This window comes from Pongo abelii, chromosome 7 (assembly GCF_028885655.2).
Source record: "Pongo abelii isolate AG06213 chromosome 7, NHGRI_mPonAbe1-v2.0_pri, whole genome shotgun sequence".
In the NCBI taxonomy this organism is placed as follows: Eukaryota; Metazoa; Chordata; class Mammalia; order Primates; family Hominidae; genus Pongo; species Pongo abelii.
The window spans coordinates 23869061-23896980 of record NC_071992.2 but is presented as its reverse complement, the minus strand read 5'-3'; the positions used below and the strand labels follow the sequence as shown (position 1 = coordinate 23896980).

General features: G+C 54.5%; 1 protein-coding gene across 11 annotated transcripts; it reads right to left on the bottom strand.

The window, feature by feature from the left end:
* Nucleotides 1-27704, bottom strand: DMTN (dematin actin binding protein). 11 transcript variants are annotated; one of them, NM_001133449.1, is given in 16 exon segments: nt 1-1178; nt 1331-1411; nt 1654-1719; nt 1896-1903; nt 2061-2109; nt 2277-2341; nt 8724-8829; nt 10122-10246; nt 12236-12388; nt 12633-12689; nt 13052-13151; nt 13511-13555; nt 14844-14999; nt 15413-15487; nt 15679-15734; nt 27600-27666. In NM_001133449.1, coding segments are annotated over 15 exon segments (1218 nt in total). In that variant the 5' UTR covers nt 15697-15734; nt 27600-27666; the 3' UTR covers nt 1-1064.
* Nucleotides 27705-27920: the final 216 nt, after the last annotated feature.

The following is a 27920-nucleotide window of genomic DNA, read 5'->3' as shown; positions in this document are numbered from 1 at the left end:
TAGGGACCCAATGCAAACTTTTAATTCCAAGCAGAGTCCCCCTCCCCCAGCATGGTCACACACACAGTGGAAAGGGATGCCAGGGTCTGGGCAGGAGCAATACCCAGACCTGGGCAAAAATATAGATATCATTATATACACACGTGGACTGGAAAGAAGTCAAGCTGGGGGTGTAAGGTAGGGCAGGGGCAGGTGAGGAAAGCAGCTGGGGGGGCCCCAATAAATTACATTCTTGAGAGAGCATAGTGTGTGTGGGGGGGTGCGTGGGTGTGGGTGAGAGCTGGTAGCCAGGACACTCCAAAATGTGCCAGGCCTGGCCTTTTGACCCCATCCAAGGGAGGCGGAAGGCCCAGCTTCTGCCCGGTGCCTGGCTTAGTGCTGGAATTCCCATTTCGTGGCCTGGAGGCAGGTGGAGGGCCAGGGTCGTGTGTAGGCGGCATCTCCACCCTAAGCCCAGGCTTCTGGGGAAGCCGCAGGGCTGGAGCAAAAGGCTTGGAAGCTCGGGGTTTGCGAGCGGAGGTCAGGGCAAGCTGAAGTGGAGGGGTGACCTCCCTGCTGGAGGCTGAGCTGGGGCCTGTTCCCACTAGAGTCAGAGGAGCAGGAGGCTGCAGTGCAGGAAAGCTGTCAGCAGTGAGTATGGGAGGGCTGGGTGGGCGAAACAAGAGCCTGGAGCTCTTTCTGCCTGGCCACTTCCCACCCCTGCATCTTCCCTCCAGCTGTTCAAGACAGCCAACCGACCTAACCACCAATGCCCCTCATTCCTCCTCACCCTCTGGGGGGAGGGGCAGGGAGAGGGCGCAAACATGAACTCTGTGTGCCAGAACCCAGACTGGCTTTGCCCTGTGCAGGGAGGGCCAGGGACGAGAGCAGGAGGCCCCCAGCCTTGTGAGGGGGAAGAGAGTCCGTAGCTCACTGCCGGGGACTGCAGAGGTTTTGGCCCCCCACTCTACCTGAGGAAAGGAGCCCACCCTATTTCCACCCCACCTCCTGCCCCTCCCAACCCGCCGGGGAAAAACCCTGAAGTAGCAGGGGTAAGGGGGCCGTCCCGGAGCAGGTGGGGGCCATCAGAAGAGAGAGGCCTTCTTCTTGAGCTCATTCCGCTTCCACAGAGCCAGCTTGCCAAACTCTTCAGGGGACATGGCAAATACCCTTGAGAAGTCCTCGGCAGACAGATGCCTCTACATGGGGGAATCGGGGCAGCTCAGCATGGGGTGGGGGCTGTGCCCAGTGACCTAGGGGACACTTACTCAAAGAGGCCCCAGGTCTTCCGCCAGGCAGGACAGTGCCTGTGGACAGACCCACACCCATCCAGGGCATCTTCCTTGCCTACCTCAAGCCGCATCCGATCCACCCCCGGTGGCAGCTTGGTTCGCCCCTTGTTGGTCACCACTAGCATTTCATAGGGATAGATCTGGGGGTGGGGGGAGGGGCAATCTTAGGCTCACAGAATGTCCTGTCCTTCGACTCCCTAGGCCTCCCACATCAACCTGCAGAGGCCACTGGGGTTCATGCCATCTTGCCCTCTGTCTCCCCCAATTTCCCTGCCATCCCTCCCATCTTCAACACCAGGAAGACCCCGCAGCGCATTCCACTTGCCTGGCATCTCCCCAGCCTCCCGCCCCGCTACAGGCGCTTGTGTCGCCTGCCCCTCACCTTCTGCTCCAGCACACAGGGCAGGGAGTTCCCCCGGTCCATCCTCCCCCTCTGGCCCTCTCCGTTCTGGGGAGACCAAAGCCGCAGTGAGCCAGAGCGGGGCAGGGAGACCTTCCCAGCCTTACCCCGGCTTCTTCTTCACCAGGCAACTCTGTGGCCCCACACCCCCCTTCCCCTGACACTTTCAGGTGCCAGGACCCGGCTTCTGGTGCTCCGCCTGTTCCCCTCCAGGAGGCACTCACCTGCAGGCCTGCGGGAGAGAAGGGGCGTGGGTCAGACACAGCTCTGAGGTCAGCAGGCCAACACGCCTGACCTCACCAGACCCCTGCCCACAGCCCAGACCCCGGCTGCCCAGGGACCTGTGTAAGCCCCTTCTCCAGACCCCGGCACCAGGCCCCACTTCTCACCTGGGCTTCCAGTCTCACTCCCTGATGGGCTGAACTCTGTGGACTGTAGCTAGAAAGGACACACAGGAATCAGAGGCAGTCGGGGATATTCGCCTTTGGTCCCCTTCACTTTGGGGGTCTCCCTGCTCCCTGAGGGTGCCCAAGTGGCTCAGTCCCTCAGCACCCCACATGCACGCTCCTCCCACGTAGTCTATATCTCTGGTCCTGAGACCTTACCCGGCTCAGGGTGGTCCTGCCATAGGCGGGGAGAGAGGAAGATTTAGACGTTCCCTGGTGCAAGGCTGGAAGAGAGCAAAAGGTCCTGGGTTCAGTCCCTTTGGCCCTGACAGCCCTTCCTGAGAGAGCAACCTCACTGGCCTTCCACAGCTGGGGCGGCAGGGCAGGAAGGGGTCATGCTGCGGGGATCCTGGCGGGCTTCTGCTAGCTCCCAGCTCCTACTGGTCACCTTCAGCAAGCAATACAGTGCTGGTGGTTCTCAGCTGTCTCTACCGCCATCCCTCTTCTCTCTAGCTAGAAGTGGCCCAAATATACAATTGGGCCCAATGCCTGATGTGAAAATTGAGTCAGCCAGAGCCAAGGCTCACATCAGAAAATGAACCTCTGGGATACACAAAGAAATCTAAAATCGAATCACAATAATTACATTATTATAATTTTATTAACGATGTTAGTAATCAAATCTAAAAAAAAAAAAAAATTTTTTTTTGGCCAGGTGTGGTGGCTCATGCCTGTAATCCCAGCACTTTGGGAGGCCAAGGTGGGCAGATCACCTGAGGTTAGGAGTTCAAGACCGGCCTAACCAACATGGAGAAACCTTGTCTCTATTAAAAAATACACCGCGCCTGGTCAAAAATTTTTAACAGAGATAGGGTCTCACTATGTTGCCCAGGCTGAACCTGAACTCCTGGACTCAAGTGATCCTCCTGCCTTTGCCTCCAAAGTACTGGAGCTACAGGCATGGGCCACCTGCTCAGCTAGTATTCATATTTGTTTGTTTGTTTATTTATTTATTTATTTTTGAGATAGGGTCTCAGTCTGTCACCCAGGCTGAAGTGCAGTGGTGTGATTATAGCTTTCTGTAGCCTCAACCTCCCAGGCTCAAGTGATTCTCCCATCTCAGCCTCCTCAGTAGCCGGGACTAGGGGCATGCGCCATCAAACCCAGCTAATATATATATATATATATTTATTGTTTGTTTTTATTTTTTGTAGAAACCAGGCCTCACTATGGTACCCAGGCTGGTCTTGAACTTCTGGGCTCAAGCAGTCCTCCCACCTTGGCTTCCCAAAGTGCTGAGATTATAGGCGTGAGCCACTATGCTTGGCCTAGTAATCAGATTTTAAAAGTCTGACATTAGGCTGGGCACAGTGGCTCACACCTGTAATCCCAGCATTCTGGGAGGCCGAGGTGGGTGGATCATGAGGTCAGGAAATCAAGACCATCCTGGCTAACATGGTGAAACCCCGTCTCGACTAAAAATACAAAACAAACTAGCCGGGCGTGGTGGCAGGCACCTGTAGTCCCAGCTACTTGGGAGGCTGAGGCAGGAGAATGGCGTGAACCTGGGGAGGCGGAGCTTGCAGTGAGCCGAGATCACGCCACTGCACTCCAGCCTGGGTGACAGAGCAAGACTCCATCTCAAAAAAAAAAAAAAAAAAAAAACAGTCTGACATTATACTACAGAAAGAGTCATGTTCTCAGCACTGTCACTGGGGATTGTACCAGCAGTCAACAACTTCACATCAGCATTACTGGACCTCAGTCTCAACTTGCACATTTAATAGGATCTCTAAATTTTGAAGTACTGCAGATTATAATTCAAGAAAATTTGTTTCCAGTAATATGTTTTCCTGGAAATAACTTTGTACCTAAGATCCTTAGCTTGAGGTGATCTCAAAATGCCTTCACCTCCAATTGCTAGAAATGGCTGGCGTCTATACCAACTGTTTCCACAAGCATTTTTGTATAAATAGTTAACCTCCATAGATTCAAAACTATGAGGAACTATCTTAATATATACATATATATATACACATATATATACACACATATATATACACATATACACACATATATATACACATATATACATATATATACACACACACATATATATATATATATATACGTATATATATATATTTTGTTTTTTGATACGGAATCTCACTCTGTTGCCCAGGCTGGAGTGCAGTGGTACGGTCTTGGCTCACCACAACCTCTGCCTCCCAGGCTCAGGTGATTCTCCTGCCTCAGCCTCCCGAGTGGCTGGGATTACAGGCACGCGCCACCATGCCCAGCTAATTTTTGTATTTTTGTTAGAGACAGGGTTTCACCATGTTGGCCACGCTGGTCTTGAACTCCTGACCTCAGGTGATCCGCCAGCCTCAGCCTCCCAAAGTGCTGGGATTACAGGTGTGAGCCACTGCACCCAGCCTCTTCTTAAAATATTCTTATGAAATCTGTTGCTTGGAAGCATTTGATTATTGAGAACAAAACCTCATTTTTACCCCTAACACTTATTTTTATTTAGAAAATAGCTTTCACAATCACCATTCACTATTGAAGCATTTCACTCTTACAATAATAAGTATACATTTATTCAACCAACTGATAGAATTTCAACCTTCAAACCCTGCATGAAGATTTGCCCCTCCAAATTACTTCTATTATAAAATGCTTACGTGTGTTCCAGAGCGACTATTCCAGTGTCACCATTTAATCAGAATGACATGCCTGTTCATGATTCTAGAATTCAGGTTGTTTTAACATGACAGTAACCTACGCAGTCATGTGATCATTAATCACCCACAAGTTCAGGGACGCCAAAGATGATCCGGAGGTAGGCATCTGGCTATTTCAACTTCACAAGGCCAAAATGGAAGTTAAAGAGCTAATCTGGGCTGAACAGAAGATTCTGGCAGAACACTGACACTGAATCCAACCTTCACGCATCCTCTCTCCACATCATTCTTTAGGCCTTAACTCTTTATTCCACATTCCCTAATAAACCTCTGTAGCTCTTCCCACCCACAGAGTCAGCATCCCGAGAGCTCTGGGGAACACTCAGATGTCCTAACCACATATTAACCTCGAGGTACTTGAATTCCCCAGTTCCAGTGGTTTTCACCTCTGCTCCACATGAGATAACCCTTTCAAAGGGCCACGCCCAGGATCTTGTCATCAGCTGCACAGTGCTGCCTAGAAACTGTGAGCTTGGACCATTCACTTTGTGGCTTTGGCTCAGCTCCATCCCCACCGCCCAGCCCACCAACCTCATGGAGAACTCCAGTTTCTTCATTCCCCTCCTACCTCCCCCACCTCCCACCTTCTGTCACTACCTTCTCAGTTTCGGCTCTGTGGCTGGGCACAGCAACTGCTTTCATCAGCTCCTCCACGATGCAGCCTGGCCCCTCAGCACCTATCCTTACAAAACACTAACCCAGGGTCAACCCAACAGCTCCCATCCTGCCCCCAGCTGTGGACATACAGCCCACACAATGTAGATGAGCATCACTACCAAGGCCAAGCCTCGCACGTTTCTCCTCCCTTCCATGGCAGTTCCAAACCCTCACCATTCTCACCAAGTCTCACCCTCTAACGCTCAGCAGACAACCTCGGCTTCTCATCTGGCCTGCCCCTGGATCCAAGTTCCCATCCCACAGGGGAGGCCTTTCAAGGCCATCCTCCCACACATTCTGGGGCTCGATCTCAACCAGCCCTCAAACCAGCCCTCTAATATATATATATAATTAGAGACAGGGTCCCACTCTGTCACCCAGGCTGGATTACAGTGGCGCAATCATAGCTCCCATCTCAGCCACCCAACTAGCTGAGACTACAGGCACATGCCACCACTCCCAATTAATTTTTCTATTTTTTATAGAGACAGTGTCTCACTATGTTGCCCAGACTGATCTTGAACTCCTGACTTGAAACAGTCCTCTCACCTCAGCCTTCCAAAGTGCTGGGATTACAGGCGTGAGCCCCGACTGGCCCTTTAATGGAAGCCCTAGGCACCCTTCCCTTCTCTCTCTGTACAATCTCACTTTCTCCTCACCATTTTCTTGCCACATATGAGCAAGCTGAAGACCCTCAAGCTCCCAACTCTGCCAGATGCACCTCCCACCCACAGTGCTGTACATGGGGCACTTCGAACCCCACATGTCCAAAACCAGTCTCTCATCTTTCCCTGAAAATCCGCCTCTCTTATCATCTCAGTTCCAAGTTGGTCATCACCCAGCACCGAAGACAAAAACCTCAGCTTCTCTCTCTTGCACCTCCCACGTCCAATCAGCCGCTGGATTCGATCCAGCAGATTCAATTGTCTATATATTCTCAAATCCATTCCCTCTTCTCTGGACCCACATCTTTTTTTTAGCCCTTATCTAGTCTATTGGAGAGTGTGGTAGATTGTTTCCAAAGATGGCCTGCACTGTTGCCTCCCATCTTTCATGCTTTCTGCAATGAGACCTTGTGGTACCTGTCATCAAGAAGTGGAGTCTTGGCTGGGCGTGGCGGCTCACGCCTGCAATCCCAGTACTTTGGGAGGCCGAGGTAGGAGGATTGCTTGAGCCCAGGAGTTCAAGACCAGTCTGAGCAACATGATGAAAACTCATCTCTACTAAAAATACCAAAATTAGGCCAGACGTGGTGGCTCACGCCTGTAATCCCAGCACTTTGGGAGGCCAAGGCAGGTGGATCACCTGAGGTCAGGAATTTGAGAGCAGCCTGGCCAACATGGCAAAACCCCATCTCTAATAAAAATACAAAAATTAGCTGGGCATGGTGGTGTGTGCCTGTAGTCCCAGGTACTCGAGAGGCTGAGGCAGGAGAATTGCTTGAACCTGGGAGGTAGTGGTTGCAGTGAGTCAAGATCACACCATTGCACTCCAGCCTGGGTGACAGTGAGACTCTGTCAAAAAAAAAAAAAAAAATTTAGCTGGGCATGGTGGCATGCACCTGTAGTCCCAGCTACTCAGGAGGCTGAGGCAGGAGGATCATTCAAGCCCAGAAGATAGAGGTTGCAGTCAGCCAAAATGGTGCCACTGCACTCCATCCTGGGCAACAGAGCAAGACCCTGCCGGAAGAAGAAGAAGAAAGAAGAAAGAAAAAAGAAAGAAGAAGGAGAAGGAGAAGGAGGAGAAGGAGAAGAAGAGGGAAGGGGAGGGAGAGGGGGAAGGTCTAGCTCCACTCCCCTTGAGTCTAGGCGGCCAGTGACTGGCTCTGGCAGCTACAATGAAGAAGTGACACTATGTGGTTTCCTCTTAGGCATTTTTTTTCTTTTTTTGAGACGGAGTCTCGCTCTGTTCCCTAGGCTGGAGTGCAGTGGCTCCATCTTATCTCACTGCAACCTCCACCTCCTGGGTTCAAGCAATTCTCCTGCCTCAGCCTCCTGAGTAGCTGGGATTACAGACATGCGCCACCATGCCTGGCTAATGGGGTTTTTGTATTTTTAGTAGAGACGGGGTTTTACCATGTTGGTCAGGTTGGTCTCGAACTCCTGACCTCGTGATCCGCCCACCTCGGCCTCCCAAAGTGCTAGGACAACAGGTGTGAGCCACCGTGCTGGGACCCCTCTTAGGCTTTAAGAGGCTTTGCAGCTTTCATTCCTGGGTTTTGAAGTCTCTCCTCTCCTCTCCAGCCGCCAAGCTCTGAGGAAGTCCAGGGTAGCGCGCTGGATAGTAGGCCCCGGCATTCAAAGCCTGCCCCGCTCCCCATCTCTTGGCCTCACTGCCAGTACCCCACAGTGTACCCTGTACTCTGTAATTCCAGACTCCTGGAGGCTCAGCCAGCCAGATGTTTCATGTTCCCAATTTCGCTCCCACACCATTCCCAATGTCTGCAATACCCTCTCCCGCTCACTTTGTCTGGCTTGCTTGGTCTCAGCCTTCAAGACTCAGTTTAAGCTGGACATGGTGATTCATACCCGTAATCCCAACAGTTTGGGAGGCTAAGGCGGGATGTTTGCTTGAGTCCAGGAGTTCAAGCCCAGTCTGGGCAACATTGTAAGACCTTGTCACTACAGAAAATTTTAAAAATTGGCCAGGCATGGTGACGCACACCTGTAATCCCAGCTACTCAGAAGGCTGAGGTGGGAGGATTGCTTGAGCCTGAGAGGTGGAGTTTGCAGTGAGCTGAGAGTGCACCACTGTATTCCAGCCTGGGCAACAGAGCAAGGCCCTGTCTCAATAAAACAAACAAACAACAAACAACAACAACAAAACCCCTCAGTTTGGCCTCCCAGGCCCTGTTGCTGTGCTCCCAAAGCACCTGCGCACCTTGATCACAATACCGGCCACACTGCACCAAAACCCCAGGTTTCCATGTCAGGAAACTGTCAGGTTTCCATGACAGTTTCCCCGCCGACAGCAAGCTACCAGAGGACAAGACTAGATTTTTTCCCGGCTTATATGCCCAGTGCTTAGCACATGGTAAACGCTCAATAAATGGTTGTTAAATTAAACCAAACTTGCTGAATTCTATTTTAGCCGATTCTCTCATTTATCATCTGACATTGTTCCATGACTGGGATTCTTGCTCCCAGGAGAGCAGCCGTGCTTTGGGTCAGGCATTGCATCCTGTATGTGTCACAAGTCAACAGATGCACAGAGTCAGGCCTCCATCTCTGGCCAGGTGACTCTGAGCCCCCTCCACAGCACTCACAGGTATGGAAGGGTGTCCGGTCAGGCAGAGAGCGGGTTTTCCTTCGGATCGGCAATGACTTCTCCATCTCTTCTTTCAAGATCATCTTTCCCAAGTTGGAAGTAACCTGAGGAGGGAGAAAAGAAGATGGAGCCAAGACTTAGACACTTGTTTCTTTCTTTTCTTTTTCTTTCTTTCTTTCTTTCTTTCTTTCTTTTTTTTTTGAGACAGGGTCTCACTCTGTCACCCAGGCTGGAGTTCAGTGGCACAAACATGGCTCACTGCAGCCTTGACCTCCTGGGCTCAAGCCATCCAACCTCCTCAGCCTCCTGAGGAGCTGGGACCACAGGCAGGCACCACCACACCCAGCTAGCTAATTGTTTTTTTTTTTTTGTACAGATGGGGTTTCACCATGTTGCCTAGCCTGGTCTCAAAATCCTGGGCTCAAGTGATCCTCCTGCCTCGGCCTCCCTAAGTGTTGGGATTACAGGTGTGAGCCACTGTGCTGGGCCAATACTCGTTTCTTATCTCTAAAAGGTCCAGAGTTGGGCCACGCTGCAGGTAGGACTGCGGACATTTCCCAAGTGGCTGGTTCGTGCCCTGGAGCTCACAGAGCCTCTGGTTCGTGGCTGACACATGGCCACAATGGGTTTGGCCACCCTTGAGAGCCAGGAGTCAGAGCTGCTCAGTAGAACTCTACCACGGCAGCCTCCCTGTCCCTGTCCCAGGTCACCCTGCCCAGAGCCCAGGCCCATGTCACTGTCGATGGCTTTTCCATGGTTCTCCCTCCTCCCCTGGAGGCCCGTAGCCCATGCTCTCCTTTTTTCCCTTCCCATGGATCACTCAGGCTGCTAGTTCCCAGCTCTGATGGGACCACCCTTTGCTGTGCTTTCAACCCTAATATCAAGTAGTGTCCCCCGAAAGGCAGCATAAAGTCCAGGTGTCCCTTCAAAAGCAAAATCCTGGGGTCTTGGCAAGAAGAGGCTCCCCGACATGTTCCAAAAAGCATGCTTTTCGGGTAGGAACCCCTTCGACTAGCTACGGAGCCAGAACTTCTGTCCCTAGAAAGACACAGGGTGGGCTGGGCATAGTGGCTCACGCCTGTAATCCAAGCACTTTGGGAGCCCAAGGTGGGTGGATTGCTTGAGGTCAGGAGTTCGAGACCGACCTGGCCAACATGGCAAAACCCTGTCTCTACTAAAAATATAAAAAAAAAAGAAAAGAAAAGAAAAAAAAAATTAGCTGGGCGAGGTGGTGGCACGCCTGTAATCCCAGCTACTCAAGAGGTTGAGGCAGGAGAATCACTTGAACCTGGGAGCGGAGGTTGCAGTGACCTGAGATCATGCCACTGCATGCCAGCCTGGGCGACATAGCGAGACTCCTGCACAGGGGTGGAGGGTGGGGGTGGCGAGATGCTACCTTACTGAGTTCCTCTCTCTGACGCTCCCTGAGCGCCTTCATCTCCTCTCCAGAGTCGTCATCTTCCTCCTCCTCCTCTTCCTCTGCTCCCCTCCGAGACGCCTTCCGCTTCCTCCATTCTGTCTCTAGGAGACATGAGCACAGGCGGGCGGGGAGTCATTCGCCATGGGGTCAGTGTGTTTACATGGCGCAGCCTCTGTGCACTGCTCTGGGCTGGACCTTGATAAGGCCACTACAAATTTTTTAAAAAATAAAGTAGGGTGGGTAGGTGACTCATGCCTGTAATCTCAACACATTGGGAGGCTGAGGTGGGAGGATCGCTTGAGCCCAGGAGTTTGGGAACAGCCTGGGGTAATATAGTCTCTATAGAAAATTATTTTAAAAAATTAGCCCCGTGTGGTAGGGCATGCCTGTAGTCCCAGCTACGGGGGACGCTGAAGTAGGTGGATCGCTTGAGCCCAGTAATTTGAGGCTACAGTGAACTGTGATGGCATCACTGCATTCCACCCTGGGCAACAGAGTGAGATCCTGTCTTAATAAATAAATAAACATTTAAAAATAAAAATAGGCCGAGCGCGGGGGCTCACGCCTGTAATCCCAGCACTTTGGGAGGCCAAGGCAGGCGGATCATGAGGTCAGGAGATCGAGACCATCCTGGCGAACATGGTGAAACCCCATCTCTATTAAAAATACAAAAAAATTAGCTGGGCCTGGTGGCGGGCGCCTGTAGTCCCAGCTACTCAGGAGGATGAGGCAGGAGAATATCGTGAACCTGGGAGGCGGAGCTTGCAGTGAGCCGAGATTGCGCCACTGAACTCCAGCCTGGGTGACAGAGCGAGACTCTGTCTCCAAATAAATAAATAAATAAGTAAAAATAAAGGTATAAAAATTAGCCAGGTGTGGTGGTGGGCACCTGTAATCCTAGCTACTTGCGAGGCTGAAACAGGAAAATCGCTTGAACTCAAGTGGTGGAAGTTGCAGTGAGCCGAGATCTCACCACTGCACTCCAGCCTGGGCAATAGAGCAAGACTCCCTGTCTCAAAATTAAAAAAGACAGTCAGGCGTGGTGGCTCACGCCTGTAATCCCAGCAGCTTGGGAGACTGAGGCGGGTGGATCACTTGAGGTCAGGAGTTTGAGATCAGCCTGGCCAACATAATGAAAACCCATATCTACTAAAAATACAAAAAATTAGCCAGGTGTGGTGGTGCATGCCTGTAATCCCAGCTACTCAGGAGGCTGAGGCAGGAGAATTGCTTGAACTCGGGAGGTGGCGGTTGCGGTGAGCCAAGATCGTGCCACTGCACTACAGCCTGGGGCAACAGAGCGAGACTCCATCTCAAAAAAATAAATAAATAAATAAAATAAAAAATACAATAAAATAAGAGTAACATTTTCTCACCTTGCCATGAAGTTGGGTAGGCAACACACACACACACACACTCATGACTGAAATTCAGTGGGTGCAGCAACATGAATGGAACTGGAGGCCACTGTCTTAAGTCAAACAAGACACAGAAAGACAAAGACTGCATGTTCTCACTCATGAGTGGGAGCTTAATAGTGTGTACGCATGGATGTAGAGAGTGGGATGATGGACCATGGCGACTCAGAAGGGTGTGGGGGGTGGTGACGGGAAATTGCTTAATGGATACAATGTGCATTATTCAGATAACAATATCATAAAAACCCTCACTCCACCACTGTGCAATGTATGCAGGTAACCAATTACACCTGTACCCCATAAATGTATACAAATAAAAATTAAAATAAAATTCGCTGGGGACCAAACCATCTATCATTTATCTTTCTCTTTCCCAGCGCTCCCCTCACAGAGCCTGGGATGCAGAAGAACTTTGATACATGTCTGTTGAGTCAGGAAATAAATGAATGGAAAGCAAATGAATGACCAATAAAAGGGCCACTTACACCAAGCGCTATGGGAACACAGAGAGTGAGTGAGCGAGGAGCCTGGGGGCTCCTGAAGGCGGGAAAAAGCCCACGAGGACACTATAGGGCAGGGGTGGGAGTGGGTTCACGGGCTGCAGCAAGAGCCAAGGGGAGGGAGTGCAGGGGTTTCCCAGACCACCCATTCCCCTCTCCCCATCTCTCCTACCCACAACAGCCAGAGACGGGGGGCATGGCCAGTAGTCGGTTTCGATTTTGGCTGGCTGGTTGGGGTCTGGGGGCTGGGCTGCAGGGAACTTGGATGACTCGATGATGAGATCCTCGATGAGGTGCTTGGTCTGAGGGCTGCCTCCCACGGACTCTGCAGACAAAGGCCAGGGTCAGCCAGGTGTGCCCTGCCCGAGGCCAACTTGGCTACCCTCACCCCTCCCCCTTCACACCTGTGAAGTCCTGCAGGTAAAAGCAGTGTACACGCTGAGCACGGGGCACACATGCTGCTGTGATGTGCTGTCCTCCCGACCCCCTCCAGCCAGCCCCCAGCCCCAGGGCACGGCCTCCCAGCATGCAGCTGGAAGCGGGCTCTGGTGAGCCAGGGGCACCCTCACCTCTCTGCTTATAGATGGGAGGCTTCTTGTAGATGTTGGAATCTGGGCGGGAGGTCTCTGTGGGAGGAAGAACAGATGAGGAGGAGGACATGCTGATGGCAGGGAGGCTGGGGCCAGGAGAATGGAGATGATGGAACGGGACAAGGTGGATAACTCACTGGCCCCTGTCAAGAGCCAAGACAGGGCTGGCATTCCTGGCACTGTCCCTCAGGGGTTTGGGACTTTTTACACTTTTCCGGCTGGGGGAGAGAGAAAAAGTGACAGGTCTCCCATCTCTGGGAGGGGTCCTGGCCTCCTGGGGCCTACTTAGCTCTGAGGCGAGCATATACCCCAGAGAGTGGGGGACTGAGCATAAAGGGATTGGGGTTCCTGATGGAGAAAGTCTTAAGAAACAATGAGGTCGTGCCGAGAAGACCTACCAGGGTGGTGGAAATGGGGCAGGCTGGTCCGGGGGGTTCCAGTGGTTCTGGGGGCCGAGGCCTGAGAGATGATTCCAGGCGACCGGCTGTCCGCCCACACCTGCAGAGCAGAAGTGTGTGGCTCCAGGGCCCCCTAACCCCCTCCAACCCGCACATGCACCCCGTCAGCTCACACCACCCTCTCTGTCCTTCCATCCTGGCAGGCTGCATCCCTCCAAACCCAGGGCAATGTTGTGGCACAGTTCCAAGGACCTACTGATGGTGCCTGACCCAGGGAGAAAGGGTTGAGGTCCTGGGTCCGACAGAATGATGGACACAGAGCTGGCCAGTGACAGCCAGGGGGCCGCTGATTCGGCCACTCCCTGGGCTCTGCAGAGCTTGGTCTGATGTGTGAGGGGAGGGAGTTAGGATCCCCTTCAGGGCAGGGCAGGGCAAGTTGCAGGTGTGGGGCAGACTCACCTCTGGGGATGGTGGGGGGGATGTGGATTTGGGTGACAGCGAGCGCTGTGAATGGAGAGGAGGCTGGTCAGAGCTATGGGGGCAGATTCAGCCTCTTCCCTAGAACTCCAGAGAGGCCACCTCATCCCCCACCCAAAGCCGCACACTTTCCTGGCCAGCTTCTGGGCCACCTCTGCTTTCTTGGATCCTTCCCACAGTTCCCTGCACAAAGTCCTCAGCCTTCCCACAGGAGGCACAGAGAAGCACACAAGCCTTGCTAAGTACGCCTGGGGCTTCCTTCCTTCCCTCCTCTCTCCCTCTCTCATCTTTCTTTTAATTTTTTCCTACTTCCTTTTTCCTTTTTCTTTCTTTCCCTGCCTTCCTCCCTCCCTTCCCTCTTTCCTCCCTCTCTCTCTCCACTTTCTTCTCTCTTCTCTTATTCTTTCTCCTCTATCCCTCTCTCATCTTTCTTTCTTGTAGTCTCACTCTGTTGCCCAGCCTAGAATGCAGTAGCTCTATCACAGCTCACTGCAGCCTCCCCTTCCCAGCCTCAAGGGATCCTCCCACCTCAGCCTCCTGAGCAGCTGAAACTACAGGTGCACACCACCACACCTTGCTAATTTTTGTAGAGATGGGGGTCTCCCTATGTTGCCCGGACTGGTCTCAAACTCCTGGCCTCAAGTGACCCTCCCACCTTGGCCTCCAAAAGTGCTGGGATTACAGGTGTGAGCCACCGTGCCTAGCCTGGGAACCAGTTGGGGAATAGTTGGTCCTGTCCTCAGAGCCTCAAAACAAATAGAAGAGACAAGACCAAGAAGCATCCAAGGATGAGGTCGGGGTTCATCACGCAGGTACTGAAGTCACCCCATGGTCTAGCCCCCGTCACTGGTCAGCCACGACGCTACCCTGTCTTGGAGGCAGTTGATGAGTACCTGCCTTGCACTGTCTCCTGCACTTTCACTACCTTGCGCATGGATGGGCAGAAAGGTCACCTTTATTTTACAGGAGGGTAAACTGAGGCCACAACATCACACAGGTCCCTCCGCTAGACTTCCAGCCCCCACTCTCAATGCTTCTGAACTGTTTCCACAAATCTTGCTCTTTGTGCCTCCTGTGTGCTGCTGCCATCCAAATGTGTCCACCCCTCTACATCTGAACCACATGCCAGCCTAGAGCCCGTTCCGCCTGCTCTCTTGAACACTGGACGGACTGACTGGTTGGTTCCTGCGCACAGTTCCCTCTCTTGTTTTGCCGAGGCAGACCTCCAGGAAAGGAAGCAGGGGAGGGATGGGTCCCCACCCAGTGCGGCTGGGGGGGCCTCCCCCGGAGTCCTGCCCAAGAGGAGCCCCCTCACCTCCCGGCTGCGGGGCAGCTCCACGTGTTCCAGGAGGGAATAAGTGAAGTGAGGCTCGTAGATCATGAGGTCCGGCCGCTCGATGTCCAGGATGGCCTTGTCCTTGGGGATGGCAGCCAGGTCCTTGTAGCCCAGCACCTGATTGTCCATCTTGGCCTGAAGGGAAAGGTGCGCGTGAAATGGCTGTGCCGAAAGCCCCGCCTAGGACACTGGCCCTGCTAGCTAGACTTACATTAATTACCAAGAAAACGGACTGCCATTGCAGACATTAACATACGTTAATTACCAAGAAAACGGACTGCCATTGCAGACGTTAACAATTCTGTTATTTTAAGAAATCAGTCACCTTAAAACATGATAGTCCTTTGCCTAGCACTTCGGGTGTAACGAGGCCAGACCAGTGGAAGGGGGATATGGGAGCTTCTCTGGATTTCTGGGTTCTCTCTGCCTGCCAGCACCGGCGGGACCACCACTGGGGAGGCTCTGCGGGAAGCCCCCCTAGCAGCCAGGGGTCCCCCACCCTCCCCCCTCCCAGCCGGGGGGTGCTGGTGGCCGAGAGGGGTACTCACCACGATGCTGGAGGGAGAGCCAGGCACACTGGAATCTCGGGAGGGGCTCACGCTCCCGGGGGAGGTAAGTGGTTGCTGGGGAGAGCGAGAAGGCGGGCGGGTGGGCACATGCGTGTGTGCGGGAGCGGGGCGGGGGCGGCCCTAGGCCTGGGGGACCCGGGGCGCTGTGCGGCGCTGCGCGGCGGGTGGCCACCAGGTGGCGCCCTGGATTCCCAAGCGGCCCCCACCCGCCCTCGCCGCCCCTGGCCCGGGGCGGCGCCGCGCACCTTCTGCAGCCGTTCCATGCAGCACGGAGCTCGCCCGCCGGGTCACTCGCAGAGCCCTGTGCGCGAGGGGAGAGGACAGCGTGTCAGGCTTGGCGCGGCTGCTGGGCGCTGCGCGTTCGGGGCCGCGAAAGCAGCCGGCGCGTCCCCCCGGGCTGGCGCGTCCTCATCCCTCGGCGGTGACTCTCCAGGCTGCGGGGAGAAGGGAGGGAGGCCGCGCCGGGGCGGCGTTAGGCTGCGGGGCCTCCGCGGGCGGCTGGTCTCCAGGCAGCCGGGCCCCTTGCGGCTGAGGCTTCCCATCCGCTCAGCCCCGGAGAACGCGCGCGTGGACGGGAGGCGACCGAGGGACGGGCTGCGCTTGTTTTTGAGCCATTGTTCTCAGGCTTCAAAGGAAATGACGGCAGGGGTCAGCCGGCTGCCCGGGCGGAGGCCTCCACGGCCTGGCCCCGCCGCACCTGCCCTCCCCGTCCCGGCCCGGCCTGCGGCCCCGGCTCAGGCCCTCCCCTCCCGGCCGCTGGTCCCAGTCCCGCTCGGGGCACTGTCCCCGCCGTCACCTCCCCGCGCTCACCCAGGAAGGGTTAACACAGAGGGTTCCCTGAGCAGCTCTACTTCAGCATCCCTCATCCAAAACCTGACATCCGCACTCCGAAACTTTGTGAGTGCCTACCATGACGCACAAGTGGAAATCCACACGTCGGAACTTCACACAAACTTTGTTTCATGTAAAAAAATTATTTTTAAAACACTGCATAGGTCGGGCATAAGTGGCTCACGCCAGCAATCCCAGCACTTTGCGACGCTGAGGCAGGAGGATTGCTTGAACCCAGGCGTTCGAGACCAGGCTGGACAACATAGCGAAACCCTGTCTTTACAAAAAAAAATTTAAAAATTAGCCAGGCGTGGTGCTGGATGCCTGTAGTCCCAGCTACTCGGGAGGCTGAGGTGGGAGGATCACTTGAGCCCAGGAGATCGAGGCTGCAGTGAGCCGAGATCGCATCACTGCACTCCAGCCTGGGTGACAGAGTAAGACCCTGCCTCGTTAAGGAAAAAAAAAAGAAAGTCTTGCTCTGTCGCCCAGGCTGGAGTGCAGGGGTGCCATCTTGGTTCACTGCAACTTCTGCCTCCCAGGTTCAAGCGATTCTCCTGTCTCAGCCTCCCGAGTAGCTGGGATTACAGGGGTGTGCCACCACGCCTGGCTTATTTTTGTATTTTTGGTAGCGATGGGGTTTCACCATATTGGCCAGGCTGTTCTTGAACTCCTGACCTCAAGTGATCCGCCTGCCTCGGCCTCCCAAAGTGCTGGGATTACAGACGTGAGCCACCGCGCCCAGCCCTACCTTCCTGCTTTTGACACCTTCCACTGCTCTGTCCACCTCTCTGCCTCTCAGGTGCCTCCAGCCTTCCAGGGCCAGCCCAAAGCCGCTCCTCTGGGAGGCCTCCTGTACTAGTCTAGTCCTCATGGATCAACCCTTCTCTGAATTCCAGTGGGACTTAAAAACAGACCAATGTAGCTAAGCACTTGATTACGGGGAACATGTTTTCTCCCTAACTAGACAGACTGCTAATCGCAGGAGGGTGAAAACAACAAGAGCCATGTGGGAGGCCAAGGAGAGAGCATGGCTTGAGGTCAGGAGTTCGAGGCCAGCCCGGGCAACATAGGGAGACCTCATCTCTAGCAAAAATGTAAAAATTAGCCAGATGTGGTGATATGCAGCTGTAGTCATCTCAGCTACTCTGGAGGCTTAGGTGGGAGGATTGCTTGAGCCCACGATGTCAAGGCTGCAGTGAGCTGTGATCACACCATCATATTCCAGCTTGGGTGACAGAGCAAAGAGCTATCATTTTTTGAAAGCTCATTATGTGCTAGGTACTTTGAGAAGCCCTTTACAAGGATTATTTTGTTTCATTGCCCCAACAACCCTATAAGGTAGATATTTACAGATGAGGAAACGGGCTCAGAGAGGTTAAAAATTTGTCCAGAGTTGTGGAGCCGAAAATGACTGTGTCTTCAGCACGATTCACAGTGCCTACCTAGTACTCAGTATCAGGTGAGGGTGAGGAAAGCTAGAATCTGCCAGATTTCTCAAATCTGTTTGGAATTCTAGAACCACGGCATCTCCAAAACAAGACTCTGGCAGGCCGGGCGCGGTGGCTCACGCCTGTAATCCTAGCACTTTGGGAGGCCGAGGCGGGCAGATCACAAGGTCAGGAGATTGAGACCATCCTGGCTAACACAGTGAAACCCTGTCTCTACTAAAAACACAAAAAATTAGCCAGGCGTGGTGGTGGGCGCCTGTAGTCCCAGCTACTCAGGAGGCTGAGGCAGGAGAATGGCATGAACCCAGGAGGCGGAACTTGCAGTGAGCTGAGATTGTCCCACTGCACTCCAGCCTGGGCGACAGAGCGAGACTCTGTCTCAAAAAAAAGACTCTGGCCATCAGAGTCACACAAGGTGTTGGTGCCCATGGAAAGACTCCGTTCTGGAACTTTATACTCCTCTTGCCTTCTTAGTACTTGCTTTGTAATGCTTTTAATTAAGCGAAAAGAAGAATAAATTCTGACACATACTTGAAGAGCTGTTAGCTCTCTCTCCTCTCTTATCTTTACTTTGTTTATAGCTAGTATCAAACTAGCTATACACTTGGCTTAGCCCTAGGGGCAAATGCTTATCCATGCATGCATGCATCTGTTCATCCATCTATCCATCCCTGCATCCATCTGTCCATCCATCCATTCATCCCTCTATCCATCCATCCATTCCTGCATCTAACCATCCATCCATCCATCCATTCATCCCTCTATCCATCCATCCATTCCTGCATCTATCCATCCATCCATCCATCTCTCCATCCATCCATCCACCCCTGCATCCCTGCATCCATCCATCTCTCCATCCATCCATCCATCCATCCACCCCTGAATCCATACATCCATCTACTTAGTCATGTATTGTTTTATTCATCCATCCAACAAATACTTTCTGAGCACCTATTCTGCAATGAACACAGAGCAGGACTCTGGGTAAGTCTCATGGAGAACAGAAAGATGAGTCAGAGGAGCTAAGCTGCTCCTCCAGAAATAAGGCATGCATGTAGGTAACTCCCATGCAAAGCAGAAAATTACATGTACCATATAAGATAGTATAAAGCACTATGAAAAGTCACAGGAGAGATTCCTCCCGCTGGGGTGTAAAGAGAGGGGAAAGGGTTTATTGGAGGAAGAGGTATCTGAGGTAGGCCTTGAAAGATGCCCAGTTTGAGATCATGCAAAAATGGAAAAAGGGGCTCCTGACAGAGAAAGCAGCATAAGGTGGGGATATGGGGATGCACTGGGCCTGCCTGGGGAACAGCAAATATGGCGGGATTGGAGAGGTAATGAGGTTGAGATGCATTTGGGACAGGAGGTCGAGGCCAGATCATGGAGGCCAGATCATGGAGGCCCTGAACCCAGCCTAGGGTTAGGTCGTAATCTGTTGGCAACAGGGGGGCACAGAAGGCTCAAAAACTTTTTATAAGCAAAGAAGTGACACAATTCAAGCAGTGTTTTGGGCAAATGAATCTGGTGGCAGCCTGAGAGCCAGACTGGACAGGCAGAGGTGATCCAGGTCCCCCAGGAGACCAGCCCAGAAGCTGCAGCAGTAGTTCAGCAGGGCACTGTAAAGATCTAGACTTGGGCAGGAAGGAGAGAGGGCAAATGGGAGAAACCCTAGAGGCAGAATGTGCAAAGCAGGACTGGATCTAGGGTGCCCATGAAGGAGGCTGCAAGTCCGAAAGACTGGGAGAAGGGGAAAGGAGGAAGTCACTTTGACAGGTGGAGGTTGTAGTGGGTACAGCAGGGGAACAGGTAGGAATGTCCAGGAGGAAAGGAACCTATGGAAGAGGCCAGGCTGGAACCAGAGATGTGGGTGCCATTTGCCTAGAGATGGTAGTCCAAACACGAGATTGCCAAGGGAGAAGGAGGATCAAAAACAGCATCCTGGGAACCTGGGGAACTGAAAAGAAATAGCCAGAGATGGCACAGTCAGAAAGAGAGAGGAAAACTAGATGGCAGCTCGCAGGGGCCAGGGAGTCTCTGGTGAGTCTTTTTGTTTTCAGCAAAGGGTCTGATACACAGTAAATGTGCAAAACATATTGAGAGAAAGAATGGGAGGGAGGGAGGGATAGAGGGAGGGGCTGAGAGAGTAGAACATCATGGAAGCCGAGTGTCACAGTGGAGAAGGTGAGGAGGAGTGCTTTTCCTCCAGCTCGAATGTCAGGGCCATAGTGGCCTCCTGGTTAGGGATTGGGGGGGTGACGGGGGTGCTGGCCAGGTGGTACAGCCAGGGGGAGTAGCCCTTCCAAGAAGTGTGATTGAAGGGCAGGGTCGTTTTGGAGGAGATAAGATTGGCCTAAGGCCTTTAATGTGTTGGCAGACAGCAGAGAGGGAACGGTAGACAGGAAAGACTGAGGCTGCAGGGGGCAGTGAGCACTAGGTGGGTGGAGCAAGATGGCAGCAGGAGGGAAGGGATCAGGTTCACAGCCAAGTACAAAACTGGCTTTGGGAAGAAAGGCTCCCTGGAAACAAAGATGAGCTGGGCAGTGGCTCATGCCTATAACCCCAACACTTTGGGATGCAGAGGTGGGAGAATCACTTGAGCCCAGGAATTCGACACCAGCCTGGGCAACATAGAGAGACTCTATCTCTACAAAAGATTTTTTTTTTTTTTAAATTAGCTGAGTGTCGTGAAGTGTGCCTATAGTCCCAGCTGCTTGGAGGCTGAGGCAAGAGGATGGGTTGATCCTGGGAGGTCAAGGCTGCAGTGAGCTATGATCGTGTCACTGCTGCGCTCCCTGGAAAGGAGAGGACAGGGAAAGAAGTTGGGTAACAACCATACAGGGCTTCCATTTTCCCAGCAAAAGTGAGAGATGGTGGCCAGGTACAGAGGCCTATGCCTGTAATCCCAACACTTCGGGGGCCAAGGCAGGAGGATCGCTTGAGGCCAGGAGTTTGAGGTCAGCCTGGGAAATATAGTGAGCCCTGTCTTTGCTTTTTAAAAAATGAAGAATTATCCGGGCATGGTGGTTGCACATCTGTGGTCCCAGCTACTTGAGAGGCTGAGGCAGGAGGATCACTTGAGCCCAGGGATTTGAGGCTGTAGTGGGTTATGATTACACCACTGCACTCCAGCCTGGGCAACAGAGTGAGGTTCTGTCTCAAAAAAAAAAAAAAAAAAAAAAAAAAAATGAGAATTAAGGTTCTCTGTAGATCTTACAGGTGAGTCAGAGGTTTGAAGGGGTCACTCTGAGGAGGGTGTGCGGCTGCACACAGAGAGGGAAAGGAGAGAGAATGGATAACTTCAGCGTGTTCTGGAGCCTAGGGGAGGCCCTGGAATCTTCCTGGAACACCAGCCGGGGGAGGGGTACAGAGTGTGACAGTGGTTATCTGTCAGAGTGGTGGCTACTCAGAGAGGTGAGAGGTGAGTGGCCCAGGGTAAGCCATGTCTCAGGAGTATGTGGTCATATATCCCCATACTCAACACGTGCACAAATACCGTGCCAGAGGCACAGGCACTCAGAACATGATTCAAAATCCTGATGGTCACCGTCATACGAACAGCTGCCATTTTTAGAATGTCTGTGTTACGGCTGGCACTGTGCTGGGAAGTTCACATTTTTTTCTTTCTTTCTTTTTTTTTTTTTGAGACAGGGTCTTACTCTGTTACCAAGGCTGGAGCACAGTGGCATGATCATAGCTCACTGCAGCCTCGACCTCCCAGGCTCAACCCATTCTCCTGCCTCAGTCTCCCGAGTAGCTGGGACTACAGGAGTATTCCACAACACTCGGCTAATTCAAAACAATTTTTTTTTTTTTTTTTTGTAGAGATGGGGTCTCCCTATGTTGCCCAACCTGGTGTCAAATTCCTGGGCTCAAGTGATCCTCCCACCTCTGCCTCCCAAAATGTTGGGATCATAGGCGTGAGCCCCTGCCCAGCCCATCTTTGTTTCAATTTAACCCTTACATTCCAATCTTGTGGGTTGGCTTGGATTGGCGAGTATCTCATTTGCACATGAAGAAGTTGAGACTTGAACAAGTTAAGTAGCTGGTCAAGGACACAGTGCTGTGTGGAATCTAAGCTCAGGTCTGTCTGATTTCTAAAACCATTCACCACGATACCACCCAGGCAAAGCTGGTGTGAGTCACTAAGCTTCTGGCCTCTCACCTCTGCTCTGTCCCCACTCCTTTCCTGCCCACAACCCCACTGCTGGGTCTTGCCCTTTAGCATCTGGGTTTGCTTCCTGGGGTCAGCCAGGGCCCTGCACCCTGGTGCCACTCCCTGCCATTTGTTAGAGAGCATGTTGGTTGATAAATTATTTCCACAGAGGCAGAAATTTGGTCTTACCCCTTGAGGGGGCATTTGCATGTAAACGTGGGCCTAGCCTTAAGGCATAAAGTTTGTACTGGTTAAATTTTAAGCTGTCAGAAGGCCAGCCAGGAAAATGGGGGTGGAGAAGAGTGTGTGTATGTGTGTGTGTGCGCGCATGTGTGAGGGGGAGAGAGAGAGAGAGAAAGAGAGAGAGTTTCCTTGGCTTCTCTCAAATCACACCCTGTCTCCTCCACCCACAAGCAGCCCTTTCCGTCAAAGCTCATTTCTCACAGGTCAATGCCGGCTCACTCCACCTCCTCCCATCCAGACCCCTCTCCCGTCCATGCACCCCGCCTGTCTGTGCCTGCACCCCCAGGTCCCAGCGACCTCCGTGCACAAAGAGATAGAAAGGGCGAGCTGCAGCAGGAAGAGGGGAGGGATGGAGGAAGAGAGAGCACCGCAGAGGAAGGCAGGTCCAGGTGACGGAAGGGACAGCTCAGCTGCCCCTGGCCCTGGTCGGACGCCAGCCGGCCGCTCGCCCTCCATCTCAGCCCCACCCTCCCCCAGCTGTGTATCCCTGCCTTATCTGAGCCGCCAGCCCAGCCCCACCTCACCCACCACCCTCTCCTCTCCACAGCTCCCCGGGATGTGGGTGATAAGACCCGCCCACTGGGCCCTCCGAGTTTGTGCCCACCCATCCTGGCGCGCTCTTCTTCCAGGCAGAAACTGATCCAGACTGTGGCTCCCCTGGACTTTTAGAAATGAAGCCTCCACAGGCGGAATGGCAGCTTCAGGGTGGGGGGCCCCTGGTCTAGCTGTGCTCCTGTCTCCAGCCAACCACTACCTGCTTGGTGCCAGCCCCTGTATACTTGGGACTTTCATACATCCTCTCTAAACCTCACACAAAACGACGTTCTCCTCATTTAGAGATGAGCAAAAATGAAGCTGAGAGGGGAACTTGCCGAAGGCCCCCCAAATAGAAGCCAAGCCAGAATCCCTACCCCGGCCTGCCTGAGGCCAAAGCCAAGTGCTCTTTTCAATGAGTACCAAAGATCCCACTTCAATCAAAATGTGGGACTTGGGGGGTCCCACGTGCTAACCTTAGACAGTGGAGCCACCCAGAGTCCTGCTCGTTGATGGCATCTGTAGAAGAGCAGCTGGGAGTCTGGGGGCCTCTGGCTCTGGGCCACACATGCAGCAGGGTCCAGCCAGGCTGGAGGCTGGCCGGTGCAGACAGTAAGTGAATTATGAAATGAGGCAAGTCATCCAAGCAGGCTGGCGTCGGTGGGTAGGGAACTTTGCCCCGCTTCGCCTTCTCCTGTTCTGTTCACAGTGCGACTGCCTGGCCCTCTCTCCCTTTCTTCCTCCTGTCTTTCTGCTTTCTCTTCTGGTCCCTTTTCTTTGCTTTCTTCATCTTTTCTCCCTCCCTCCTTCTTTCCCTTTCACCCTCTCCCCTACCCAGCCCCACCCCCGCAGTTACTGTGGCAACAATTCAATGCCAGAAATAAAGGCAGAATCCAGCTAGGTCACCAGTTCCCAAAACAGCATCCTGGGTGGGGAGGGGCAGGGAGGGTGGAGCAGTGTGGCGCAGCAGGGCAGGGGCCAGGCACTCCCATGGGTGCTGTGCATGCGTGTGATGTGGGTGGGATAGGGCACCTTGCTCCCCACCACCCCCCCCACTGGAAAAGGACACCAGGAGGCTGAGGCCTGGTCTGGGCCAGTGGCTCATCAGAGGTGTCCCTTACTTAGGCCAAGCCTGAACTCCGAGTCTGTCCTAAGGCTGGCAGAGCCTGGGGACTCCTTCCTCTTCTCCCAGTTTCTCCCTCTCCCCTACTCCAATGTTTTTTACCCTTGTGTCTGCTGGGATGAGGGTTTCCCTAACCCAGCACTACAGGGCACCCTCTCACACTGGGATAAAGGACCAGGCCTGGGTGGGTGGGGAGCCCAGAGTCCCCCTGCTCAAGGCCTGCCCTCCCTTGTTCTCTTGATAACAACAAAACCGGGCCCAGGTGCCCCCTCCTGCCTCTCTAGCCCACCCAGAGACACATCTGTGCAACCATCTTCTCCTAGGTCTCTCTCTGGCTTGGTTTCTATGTGTCCTCTCCACGCTCCCTCTGAAGAGACCCCGCTTTCTGCTTTCTGCGTCCTGCAGCCCCCCAGGCCGACTGCTCCCCCTCATTTATAGCTGGTCCTGTTGTACAAGTGGGACTGGCAGAGCTGGGGGAGATGCAGCCTCAATTCAGCTTTCTGGATCCTGGGGCCTCCCTGTTCCAGTCCCCACAACACCCAGGAGCTCTAGAAGAGGGATTCCGCAGACATCCACCTACAGGTGGACAACCTCACCCAGGAGTGTGACGCCTGACCACAGAGAGGCCGGCAGCACAGACACAAGATGGACAGGTGGGCGCAGGCAGAAGCGCCCGCGCTGAAACCGTTGCAGGACGCATGCACGCGGGGAGACTCCGAAGCCCTGTGTGCCAGCTCACGCCCCCACTCTCCCATCGAGGCCCCCTCACTGTGACACATGGTGCTGCCAACACCCGCTCACACCCACCCACCGGTCCTCTCCCTGGCATCCATCCCAGAGTAGTGCACGTGTACAGCAACACACACAGAGCCCTCCACTTACCCAGCTCCGGAGGCCTTCCCTGGGCTCCCCATTCCCACAGCCCAACTGCCTTCCTTGTCTTGGACCTGTCCCTGCTCCCCTGACTCTCACAACCAGGCAACCGGTCCCTGGAAGGGACACACAGGGTGTGTCTGCCCAAGAAAGGGGGCTGGGCCTGCTAGGCCCTGTGGGACAGAGCTAGGGAGGGGGAGCCCCAGAACCCTGTGGGAGCTGCATGTCTGCTCAGCCCTGGCCCCTTCAAGCACCCCAGCAGCAGGCACAGGCGGAGCACTGGGCTTGGGCCTGCAGCTGTGCCCTGCCACAGCCTCACTCTTCACTCAGCCCCACCCCAGCCTGGCCAGCCACTGGCTGGGGGCAGGCTCTTCTCCCACTCCCCCTGAAAAGCAGGCTCCAAACAAACAGCCTCAGGCCCCTAAATGTACTGCTCCAACCCCCAGAGCATGTGGAGTGGTTGCGGGGAGGCCAGCGGGCCAGTATTCAGCAGAGAGGGAATGCTCCCCTGCCCACGCCGTGTCCCCACAGTCCATCCCTTTCATTGCTGGCCTGCTCAGCTAGGTGGGCCAGGCAGAGATGCTAGCGAAGAGGGGATTGGGCTGGGAGCAGTTCCCATCCTTGGGATGAGAACACCCCAGGCCCTCTTCCCCACATCAGAAGGTTCCATTAGATCAGGCCCAGCTGGTCCCAGGGGCCGGCCCATCCTCCCACTGAACAGGGCCCACGGTGGGCTCCCCCCAGATACCCTGCTGCCACCCAAAGCCTGCCTCACCAGCAAGCGCTGTGACCCAGAGTGCCCACAGAGGGGAGGAGAGGCGGAGACCCTGCCACCTACCTCTTCCCAGACAGTGCGGCCCAGACGCTCTGAGGCCACAGAGGCCCGAGAGGCGTAGGCCAGATCCACGGGCTGCCACTTCCCCCAGGAGCCTAGGTAATAGGCGTCTCTTCCAGGAACCCAGCCGCGCTTCCCCGGAGCACAAATAACAGGAAAAATGCCGGCTTAGGGTGGGTGGGCGGGGTGGGAGCTGGCGAAGGAGGGGAGCTGGTCTCGGCTGAGCAGTCTGATCTCCCCTCTGGGCCCCCACCCTCCTTGCTCCCACCCTGCTTCTCTGCAAGCCACGGCCGCCTGGATCCCCCGGTGCTGGGGAGTCCTCGTCTTGGGGCGGGCGGGCAGGCTGCCGACTCCCCCACGCCCTCCCCACCTCCAGCTGATAGCGTGTGGCTGGCGAGGGTGTGTATGTGTGGATGTGAGCGCTCTTCCACCAGCGCTGCAGCTCAATCCATTTCAAACAAGAGGAGCATTAACCCAGCGTCATGACGAAGCAGAATCAGCCAGCACTGTCCTTCTCCCTTTCCCACACCCCAGTCTGCAGCACACACACACACACACACACACACACACACACGCACCCAGAGCCCCTCAGCCTCCTCCTAAACAGCCAGAGTTCAAGTTGCTGTGGGCGGTGGGTCGGGGGAGGGGGCTACTGAAGACCCGGGTGGACAATGCCTGCTTTCTCCAGGCACCTGCACCTCCTACCCTATTCATGCCCACCGCAACATCTGACAGCAGCAACTGAGGCCTCTGGGGCCCAGCCTCTTGAGGTGGGGGTGCAGGCACAGGCCAGAATTGTTTACCCAAGGATGAGCTCTCTCCTGGGAGAGCAGAATGGAGGGATGCAACCAGGTCCTCAGTACTGAGACTTCAGCTGGCCCCTCGGTAACCTGAATCCCCTGGGAACTCCAATGGGGTGCAGCAGAGAGAGAGTAGGACCCCATCTCTCCCTAGGGTGGCTTCATTAAAAAGGAGCTTCCTGCCCGGTAACCCCTGGGTCCCAGCACAGAATTTACAGGCACGTGCCTTCCCTGTCTCTAGCAAAGCCTCAACCACCCCAGGAGCCTGTCATTGGCCTTTCGGGCCCCCTGGGCAGGACGGGGAAGGGCAACAAGCCTTGCCCTCGACCCTGGCCCTGGCCCCAGCGTCCTCTCCACCTCCACACCATAGACTTGCCTACCTAGGCAGCCCTCACCGTTGCCCTGGCAACCCTGCCCACAGCCGGTCAGCTGATGGTATCAGCTGTTGTTGGGGAAATCTAGAATCTGGGGAGGGGGCTCTGGGGTGTCTGAATGGAGAAGCACAGTGGGAGGGGCTTGAGGGAAGAGGCCAGGAGGGGACAGAAAGTATCTGGCTGGTGGGGACAGAGAGGACAGTAACCTGAGGGATGGGCTCCAGAGAGAAGGGAGGAAGGAAGGAGGCAGGTGGCTGAGAGGGGAGACAGAACACAGGATGAGCTGCTGCAGCCGGGTGGGGGTGGCTGGGAAGGTACAGAGAAAACCTGGGGGTGGGGGATGAAGCATCAGATCCATGGAACTACAGAGAAAAAGGCCAGGAGAGTGATGTGGGAGGGGGCATACCTTTAATGTGGCAGAAAGGGGCACAGCCTTGGAGGAGGAGCCACCCCGGCCATCGCTCCACAACCAGCCCGTCCTCAGCCCAGCCTCTCGGCTTTCTGTACCTTCAACCCCACCCTTACTTCCCTTTAATCAGAGTCTGAGAGACAGAGGGGAAGCCCCAGCCCCACTCCAGCCCTAGATGATCTCTCTCAGTCCCTCCAGCGGACCAGGTACCGGGGGCTTTGACACCTCAGCCCTTTAGGATTCCTGGTCCCCGCTGCACCCCGACCTGGGTTCCTCCCCTGCTATTGCCCCTCCCCCACCAGGCCCCACCCCAGGAGAGCTGTCTTCTGGTGCAAGGGTCCCCAGAGGTAGAGTTGGAATGAGCTGATGCCAGGAAGGACAGCTGTGGCCAGGGGCCTGGAACATGGGTGGTGAGGAATGGGTAGGATCGCTGGGCCTGGGAGGAGGGGTGCCTCCTCCTATTGAAACCAGTGCATGTAGGGCAGAGTCGGGGGAGTCAAGGGGAAAGGGTGGAGGGGAGAAGGAGGGGAGGGTGCTCGGTACCTTCAAGGGCCCAGGGCGTGGGGCAGGAGCGCAGCAGCCTCCTCGGTGACATACACCTCCATCCCTCGGCGCATCTCCTCTCCACCTCCCGTTGCCAAGACAACCTGCCGGCAGCTCAGGCCCGGCTCAGCGGCGGCAGCAGGGAGGGGGGAGGAGGAAGCTGTGGCTCCTGCTGCCTTTTCCTCAGAGATGGAGGGAGGGGGCCTGAGGGTGGGTCCTCAGTGCCGGGGCTGGGGGTTAGGGGACAGCTTCAGGAGCTAGGGTGCCCAGTGAACCCCACCAAGTGCCCCATCCCCCCACTTCCCTTCATAAGGCTCTAGA

Bases quoted from the DNA above. Each gene is read 5' to 3' on its own strand.
- DMTN (XM_024250623.3), bottom strand. The intron at 8,830-10,121 runs GTAGCATCTCGC...CTCCCTCCTCAG, and splicing joins AGAGAGAGGAACTCAGTAAG to GTTACTTCCAACTTGGGAAA. The intron at 1,412-1,653 runs GTGAGGGGCAGG...CCCCACCCCCAG, and splicing joins CCTGTGTGCTGGAGCAGAAG to ATCTATCCCTATGAAATGCT.